The sequence below is a fragment of the Danio aesculapii genome, chromosome 8 (assembly GCF_903798145.1).
Source record: "Danio aesculapii chromosome 8, fDanAes4.1, whole genome shotgun sequence".
In the NCBI taxonomy this organism is placed as follows: Eukaryota; Metazoa; Chordata; class Actinopteri; order Cypriniformes; family Danionidae; genus Danio; species Danio aesculapii.
The window spans coordinates 7,295,433-7,305,047 of NC_079442.1; the positions used below are offsets into that span (position 1 = coordinate 7,295,433).

At 37.0% G+C, this 9,615-nt stretch overlaps 1 protein-coding gene across 1 annotated transcript; it reads right to left on the minus strand.

The window, feature by feature from the left end:
- Positions 1-113: 113 nt before the first annotated feature.
- Positions 114-5,998, minus strand: LOC130234128 (peroxisome assembly protein 10-A-like). Its single transcript, XM_056464407.1, has 3 exons — positions 5,726-5,998; positions 4,153-4,233; positions 114-622 (listed from the first exon to the last, which is right to left on the minus strand). Exons 1-3 carry the CDS (start codon positions 5,835-5,837, stop codon positions 138-140), a joined length of 678 nt encoding a protein of 225 aa, XP_056320382.1. The 5' UTR covers positions 5,838-5,998; the 3' UTR covers positions 114-137.
- Between the last annotated feature and the right edge of the window lie 3,617 nt (positions 5,999-9,615).

The following is a 9,615-nucleotide window of genomic DNA, read 5'->3' on the forward strand; positions in this document are numbered from 1 at the left end:
CTGACTTCCGTAATATTTTTTCCTTTTATGAAAGTCAATGGTTACAGGTTTGCAACATTCTTCAAATATCTTATTTTGTGTTCAACAGAAGAAAGAAACTCAAATAGCCTTGGAACAAGTAAATGATGACAAAACGTTCATTTTTGGGTGGACTGTCCCTTTAATACAGCATGTGAGATAATTATCTTACTCCCCAGTTGAAAAATTTGAATTATAAAAGAACAAACACTTACATAACGAACACCTGCAGCTCTTTTAGCAATGTGGTAAAAGGCTCCAGTGGTGTAAAAGAGCGCCACGTGTAGCCTGTACAGCAGTGTGATTCCCTGCTGCAGGGCAAAAACAAGCGGAATCAAAGACTTCCTCTGAGAATCCGTCAGCAGCCCCACAGCTCTCTGGATCCAGAACCGCATGTGCGATAACGGGTTCCAGGTTCTGCGTGTGTTCTGAGGTGCTTCAGCTTCCAGCTCATTCTCAACACAGATTAAGACCTTGTCCAAAAGATAAGGCACAAACGTGTGAAAGCAGATAAGTGCCGTCCGGCGCATTCGTGAAGGGATTCGCCTTTTGCTTGGGTCCACTTGGATGATGCTGACGTACTCCTCACCCAGAGTCTGATATCCTGAATGAAACAGACAACAATATAGATGCTATTAGGAGAGCACAATATTGTAAAAATCTGCTGTTATTCTGCGATATCGCAATATCCAGTGCTCAACATAAATGAGTACACCCCGTATTGAAAATGAATATTTTTATCAATTTCTCAGTGAACATACAGTGCATCTGGAAAGTATTCATAGCGCTTCAGTTTTTCCACATTTTTTGTTACAGCCTTATTCCAAAATGGATTAAAATAATTTATTTCCTCAACATTCTACACACAATACCCCATAATGACAATGTGAAAAAAGCTTGGTACACCTGTCTTTGGGAATTTTTGCCCATTTCTCTTTGCAGTACCTCTCAAGCTTCATCAGGTTGGATGGGAAGTGACAGTGTACAGCCATTTTCAGATCTCTCCAGAGATGTTCAATAGGATTTAGGTCTGGGCTGTGGCTGGGACACTCAAGGACATTAACCAAGTTGTTGTGAAGCCACTCCACATCCAGATATTTTGGCGGTGTGCTTTGGGTCATTGTCTGGCTGGAAGATGAACCGTCGCCACAGTCTAAGGTCCCAGTTCCTGCTGAAAAATCCCCACAGCATGATTCTGCCACCACCATGCTTCACTGTAGGGATGGTATTGGTCTGGTGATGAATGGTGTTAAGTTTCTCCAAACTTAACGCCTGGCATTCACTCCAAGAGATTTTGTTTCTTATGGTCTGAGAGTCCTTCAGATGCCTTTTGGCAAATTACAGGTGGAGAGTGGCTTCCGTCTGGACACTTTCCATACTGCCTTTATTGGTGGATTGCTGCACAAATGGTTGTCCTTCTGTAAGGTTCTACTCTCCGGAGAGGAGCTCAGACAGAGTGACTATCGGGTTATTGATCACCTCTCTGACTAAGGCCCTTCTCCCCCGATCACTCAGCTTAGATGGCCGGCCAGCTCTTGGAAGAGTTCTGGTGGTTCCAAACATCTTCCACTTGCAGATGATGGAGGCCACTGTGCTCATTGGATATTTCAGAACAGCAGAAATTTTTCTGTAACCTTCTCCAGCCTTGAGCCTTGAGACAATTCTGTCTCGGAGGTCTACAGACAATTCCTTTGTCTTCATACTTGGTTTGTGCTTTGACATGCACTGTCAACCCTTGGACCTTATATAGACAGGTGTATGCCTTTTCAAATCATGTCCAGTCAACTGAATTTACCACAGGTGAACTCCAATTAAGCTGTTGAATCATCTCAAGAATGACCAGTTGAAACAGAATGTACCTGAGCTCAATTTAGAGGTTCACGGCAAAGGCTGTGAATACTGGTGTACATGTGATTTTTCAGGTTTTTTATTTTTAATACATTTGCAATAATTTCATTTTTTTTTACATTGTCATTATGTGGTATTGTGTGTAAAATTTTGAGGAAATAAATTAAATTAATCCATATTTGATTAAGGCTGTAACATAAAAAAAGGTGGAAAAATTAAGCACTGAAATGAATACTTTCCGGATGCACTGTAGGTCATATATTTTGGTTCATATGAACAAAACAGATATAATAAACAGATATGTTTAATAAAATAATTTTTTAGTCACCGAACATCTTTATAAATTGAAAAATAATACAATTAAATTTATGCAAAGTATCGTAAAAAACTATTTTCACAAAATTGTAAACAGTTTTTGTTTCTCTTGAATTTTGCTGTTTGTAATCTGTTTAATATTTTTCTCTAGCATTTAAATGTAGGTGTACTAATTTTGTACTGTTATCGTAAGATATTCTGTTAGATTAGACTAATGTTTATGCACAAATATAGTATTGTAAAACTTCCTTTAGAATATATTAATTTAAATGAGAGATTTGAGAGGGGTGTACTCATTTATGTTGAGCACTGTATATTGCTATATGAATAAAATTTCACATGGGCACTCGAATATTCAGATATTCAAAAGATTTGATCAGTTTAGACTGAATGGGATGATTCTGTAGTGGGAGTGCATCTGCATAAAATGTAATAACAAATCTATAAATACAAATAAAGAATAGATACGATTTAGAAAACAATTTAAGTGGCAAATATGTTCTGTCTTGAGCCCACTGACTGAGAATCATTCATTTTCTCCCTTCTCAAACTGACTCTCTACTTCAGGTCTGGTCAAGGTAAAGGGATACACTCTTTAAAGATCTTTTCATTGATAGTTGTTTTTCAACTTTCAACAATTACAGCAGATATTTGATCTACCGAGTACCCATTTTTAAAAAATATCTACAAGCTCGCAGTTTTGCCCAAAAGAATTTTATATCATTTCCTATTGAACCACCAATCTCCCTAGTAGAAACTTTTGTTTCTACAGAATCCATTATAGAAAGGAGGAATTTCAATTATATAATAATAAATTATCTCAGATTGAATGTGATGTTTCATTAGAGCATCTCAAAATGGCATGGGAAGGGGATCTCGGAGCAGAAATTGAAAACTGGCAATAAGAGGAAGCACAAGAACAAGTTCATTCTAGTTCTGTGTGTATCAGGCATGGTTTAATACAATTTAAGATCCCCACTTGTCTAAATTAAACCTCTCTAAGAAGTTATTTTTCCTAGACCCACTGTGTGATAGATGCAGTCAAACTTCGGCATCGCTCGGTCACATGTTTTAAAGTTAAAAAAACTGTTAAAAACAATGCACTGTTTGGTTTTTCAATTAATATCAGAGGTGGTGGGAAAACAAATATACCCTGGGCCTATTTTAGCTAAATTTGATGTCAGTGATGATGCAGAATATCTTAAAGGCAATGTACAGTGATTAGATTTATAACCCTTTTGGCACGTAGATTGATTTTTAACTGAATTGGAAATGAAAAGATTCCTCCCTGTTGCTACACTTTAACAAAAAATGTCATGTCAAGACTTTACCTTAAAAATAAAACTAAGAATTTCCATGTAATATGGAATCGATTTATTGAGGAACTTTAACAAGAGAGCAGTGATTGAACTCTAGTAGAAAACACCTCGAATTACCCCCTTATTTCATTTTTTGTTTCTTCTTTCTTTTTCCTCTTTTCCTCTTTTTTTCCTCCCACTTTTCTCCGTATTTTTTGTTTCTCTTTTAGTTCTGTCATACATTTAACAGTAACATGATGTTACAACTTTTTGTTTAAAAGAAAAAAAAAAAGTTTACATTTGCAAAAAGTTATATTTTCCATACGATTTAAAAAAAAGAATAGATAAAATTGAAATAAACAGTGTTTCCAAGTCTAACAGTATTCAGGTACAGTTAGAGAATAATAAAAATATTTCAATAAAATTCATTATTATCAAAGGTACAAACTGTACAATTTCTTATCATTATACATTCATAAATGCATGGAAATTATAAGTTATATTAAAAACTCAACATTGCAGATCCTGCGATGTGACTATTGCGAATGATCACATTGCGATCTCGATTGCTTGAAACGATATATTGTGCAGCCCTAGATGTTATTGTAGAATACAATAAATGCTCATAAAACGAACACATCAGTGGTGTTGCGATACAAAAATCACAACTTACCTGATAAAGTTGTAAGGACATAGTAGGCCAGATCAGATAATAATTCAATTTCCTTTCTCCACTGAAGCCAACGTCTTGAACCTTGAGGAAAGAAAAAAGAAACCTTTGAAGAAATAGCTCTATTAAAAAAATGGTGATTAAAGAGATAGTTTGCCCAAAAATGAAAATGTATTCACTATATACACTACCTGACAAAAGTCTTGACGCCTACTGTATGGAAATTTTAGGAACTAAAAATAATAACTTGACTTCTAGTTGATCATTTGGTATCGGAAGTGGCTTATATGAAAGGCAAAGGCCTCTAGATTACACTTATTTCACTAAAATAAAATATGATCATGCCTTGATTTTTAATTATTTATTTAGGAAAGTAAGGTCTGACTTTGCTCAGACAAAAGTCTTGTTACTTAACAGAAATAATGTACAGTATAGAATATAAGTCATGGTGCAGTGAAAACAGAATTAATATTGTGTATGACTCCCATGAGCTTGGAGGAGTGCGTCCATACATCTCTGCAATAACTCAAATAACTTAATAATAAAGTAATCTGGAATGGCAAAAATAGCGTTCATCAGGACTCTTTGGATTCATCTTCAGTGCCCTCCTCTTTCATGATACCTCAGACATGCTCAATATTGTTCATGCCTGGTGACTGGGCTAAACCTAACCCCAACTAGGCTGTTGATGTTGCCATCCACTCTGCAGATCTCTCGTATGCTTCTATACTTAATGCACAGATCATGATTTTTACTTGAATGATTTGTGTGAGAATCTTCTGGAGTATTTGTGATGATTGGAATTCAGCAGATGATTCATCTGATAAATCTACCTTCTGCCACTTTGCAAATGTTCAACTAGAAGTCGAGTTATTTTTTGTTGCTTATACAACCGGGATCATCTGGGATACAACTTTTGTCAGGCAGTGTACAGTACTCTCCCTTTTAAATCTTTACGAGTTCCTTTTGAAGTCAATGCTTAAGGGTTCCAACATTCTTTAAAATATCTTCTTTAGTGTTAAACACAATAAATAAATGCATTAAGGTTTGAAACAAGTAAAAAGTGAATAGATTATGACAGAATTTTTTTTTTTTTCTGAAATCTCATGCAAGTATGACTTCAAAACAACATTAGCACTACTATGAACAATGTTTCGCATTGATAGTTAAATGCAAATATGATTTCGCTATTAAGAATTTACAAATAATACTTTTCTGAAATGATATTATTAAGAAGAAAGTCCGAATGTGAGAACATAAAAGCAGCTTTACCTCAAAAGGGTTCAGATACAAAAAAAGGACCCTAAGGGCTTATTCTGTGATACAGGGTCACATTTACTGTTTATTGAAACTTTACTGTCAAAGTTGGTCACTAAATATCGTGGTTACAATATCAAATTAACTAAGTAAAGTTCCAAATTTATGTTACTCTTTCCAATTGCACATGGTCCATCGACTCAAAACAGATGTAATAGCACATAAGGTAGCTAAACAATAAACCAAAGAGCATAAATACAAATATGTGCCCTATTACTAACTCGAATACATTATTTTAATGTGCCTGGGAGTGTTTTACCAGCAAAGGTGTGGAAGAGCTCATTGGCGTTGTTTGTCAGGTTGTTCTGGTAGTATTCATCCTTCTGACAGGAGCGGATCAGCTGCGGCTGGTTCGCAGGAACAAGAGGCATTGCTCCGTTCGTAAAACACTTAACAGCTCCTTAAAGGACGTCTGTGTGTGCTAGCAGTTTATATATTTCATCTTGCAAAGTAAGAAAGACGTTTGTTGTTCCATTTAACGTTACTGGACTAGTTCACTCTCATAACTGTGCACGCTTCTATCTTTTCCGTGTTTAGTAGTCACGTGACGCTCTCAAGAGCCCTCCATTGGCCGGTTAGTGACAGGGCGCTTTAGTCATCAGAGATCGAGTTTTCTTGTCACACTGGCAAAAACTCTACTTGCTGAAGGGAATTTAGCATTTAGAAAGAGAATTATCACGGTTTAATTGTTAAAAGTGACTTTAAGAAATATACAAAAGAGGACTCGCTTCGAAAAGATGATTTTTCAATGGGCCGAAACTTGACGTAAGTTTATAATGATGCTTTGTAATTTATTTTTGGTTTATTTTTAAATACTATTTCTGTATGTGATTTTTCTTTTCTCTATATTCATAAACTAAAACATTTTCCTCCATGTGTAAAGTACACATTTTTTGCCGTATTGATTTTGATAGCTCACATTGCTAGTTGGTGAACAATTCATCTGTGCAAAAATAGTTTGCCCTTGTAATCTTAAAATTTTACAATTGAAAATGCACTTCCTGTTTGTTATTATTTATAAATAAATGTTTATTAATATGTAAATAGGAAATGAGTGCTAATGTAACAACTTACCCTCAAATCTCCTCCGACCAAAATAGTTTCACCTTTTTCTTAATTCTTAATATTGTGCTTTTTATTTGACCGATGCCTGTCGTCCATACGCTGCAGCTCATTAACGTTAAACATTAAAACAAAATGGTTAAAAACATTTTTTAATTACTATTTATTTTTTTATTTACTCATTCAAAATTGTTTGTTCATTCCAAAGCAACGGTTGGCATAGCAACGTGATACTTCCTGTTTACTTTTCTCTGCCCATAAAGTGAGGTTGTTGCTAGATCGGATACGGTTGTTAACGAGGATTATTTATATTATTTATTAAATTTCCTATTAATTGCATTTTATTAACGTCTACCCCCACTCCCACCCTAAACCTAACCATCACAGTAATGTAAAAACAGTAGTTGTACTAAGTTTTATTTGTGCTATTTGTTAAATTACCCAATAAACTATTTTTTAACGCCTGCCCTCACCCCCACCCTAAACCCAACCGTCACAGTACTGTAAAAATATTAATTTTAGTTTTGCAGTGTCATAAAAAAATGCTAATATTTTGATAAGCCGAATAGTATGTCCGAATTCATAGAATTTGAATAACAGTATGCGAGAAGTACCCAGATGACCTACTATTCCTGCGAGATTCTGAAGTGCGCCTCCAATGCATGCTATGCTATATCCCATGATGCCCCGTTAGAGAATCTGAAATCGCCTACTACTCAGTGGGTACTACATTTGAATTTGAATGTGCCACTCGGCCGTTAGAAAAGTATGTTCTATACAGAATGTAAGTAGTATGAATGGATCTCGGATGTACTACATCCGCCATTTTGTCATGATCACGTGACCTACCATCGTCAGTTGCATCGCTTCACTCACATTCATGAACTTTTTCACGGGGCATCATGGGATATAGTGTAGAGTGCATCGGATGCGCACTTCAGAATCTCGCAGGAAGTAGTAGGTCATCTGGGTACTTCTCAAATACTGTTTATTGAATTCTATAAATTCAGACATTTTGGCCCAATCCCAATTCTATTTTTATACCCCTTCCCTTCCCCTTGGCCCTTAAAACCTTAGTTTTAAGGACCAAGAGTGTTAAAGGGCACCTATGGTAAAAAAATCAACTTTTCAAGCTGTTTGGACAGACATATGTGCATGTATGGTGTATAGGCCATCATATTGGGGTGATATAAGCACACCCAGTGCTTTTTTTTCAATTTAACAACATAAAAAACGGTGGACCAATTGGAGCGGTTTTCAAACCGACCGCAACTTTACGTAGGAGTGCGGTCCCCCCGCCCACCAATATTGATTGACAGGCGCGTCATCATATCCTCAGTTTGTTGATTCACGTCCGCCATTTTCAGCGTGAGTCGAAGCGATATCACTAAAGGAACACCCTAGCTCTATTTTTAGATGCAAGGCTCATTGGGCTCAACACAAGAGCAATATTCTCCACATTATCGCTCTAATCGGAATTATTGGTTGTATCTTTAGGTAGGTTTGCAAGCATGTGTACTTCTCATTGAGTCTACCTTATACTTCAGCCGTTTGCATTTCTCGCGATCCCAGAAGCTCCCTGTGATCTTAACTAGCATGCGTTTTAGAATTCTAAACATAGGTTTTTATCAGGGTACACTCAAGTCGACGGCTGGGCGCCACGGACCGCTGCAGACTTGAATTGCCATTGTGTGTACCCTGATAGAAACCTATGTTTAGAATTCAAAAATGCGTGGCGTGACGATCCGGGACACTTTATGTTTCTGCCGCGCCACAGAGAGTGTCTGGTGTGCCGTGTCGCGGCTTCGAGCGGCGCATCCGGTGCCTCAGTCAAAGTTAATTCAGTGTGCGTGGTTATTAGTTTCTGTGTACAAGCTCGGCACTTGAAACTAGCACACAGTTGGCTGTAAAACTGTACAAAGACACATATGATTTTGTACTCTCTGCTTGGTCTGTGTCCGAGTCGTACATGTACGACTGATTGCTGAACCTCTCACTCCTGCTCCTTCTCTCAGTCTGCCTGTCAGACTCTGTTGCAAACCCCCTTGTTACGTTGGCGGGAAGCCGAAACTAATTTACATGTGAAGCAACACACCCCTAAATCAGCAAACTGTGGACACGCCCCCAACATGACACTTTTTAACACATTATAATAAAAAAAAATCTGAATTGTGTTTTAAACTGAACCTAAACTGGCACACTCAGAAGAACCATAATATTAATATTAAATCATAAAAAAGAGGTAAACTATGGGCCCTTTAAGGGGAAGGGCTTCAAATTTTTCCCCTAAGAATGGGACTGCACTACAGCACCTGCACACGTCATCATGTGTCTTTGCAATCTCTTGCTTCATATGAGATCAGACGATGGCGACTGCTGTAGTTATTCCAGTTGTGTTATTTTTTAGTATTCATCTTCAGGAAATCGCAGAAGGCATATATTATGTTATCATAACGATGTAATGTGGCAATAAGATTGTAACTGTACTGCGCATTTACACAGTGGCCTTATTTATCAATGTAAACACACCAAAAACAACATTAACATTATAGCAGACACTGTAAAAAGCTCATTGACAGCCATTAGACTTTTCTGAAAAGGTATTCGAGTGTCATCGAGTGACAGAATGTTATGGAACTGCTGTACATGAGTTATGATGGATTATAGATATCGAAATTTAGCGGTTTTTATTTTAGTGTTTTCTTAAAGGCATAATGGTAAAACATGAACGCGGTTATGAATATATTAAAACATGTGCTTGTTTGTTGTAAAAATTCGTAATAATGACAAAAAATACTAACTTGTGGATCTCCTTACTTCTGGGTGCAGCTGTGGCTGGTGTATTCTGGGAAATTTTCTTACCCCTTGGTTTCGAATGTGGTTCTGAAAAGTCTTCGTTCGAAGGGATATCTACCCCTTGCCCTTAGCCCTTTGCCTTCAAGCTAAAGAGAATTGGGACACCCCTATCAGGAACACGCAAAACGAGGGGTAGGGGTAAGGGGAAGGACTAAGGGGTAGAATTGGGATTGGGCCATACTCAGCTCGCATACTGTTTTTAGCATACTAGTAAGAAAGTATACAATTTCG

Excerpts from the sequence above, each read along its gene's own strand:
- LOC130234128 (XM_056464407.1), bottom strand. The coding sequence starts at position 5,837 with ATGCCTCTTGTTCCTGCGAACCAGCCGCAGCTGATCCGCTCCTGTCAG. Across the intron at positions 4,234-5,725 it reads GCTCTTCCACACCTTTGCTG|GTTCAAGACGTTGGCTTCAG; the intron begins GTAAAACACTCC and ends TCTTTCCTCAAG. Across the intron at positions 623-4,152 it reads TGTCCTTACAACTTTATCAG|GATATCAGACTCTGGGTGAG; the intron begins GTAAGTTGTGAT and ends TGTTTCATTCAG.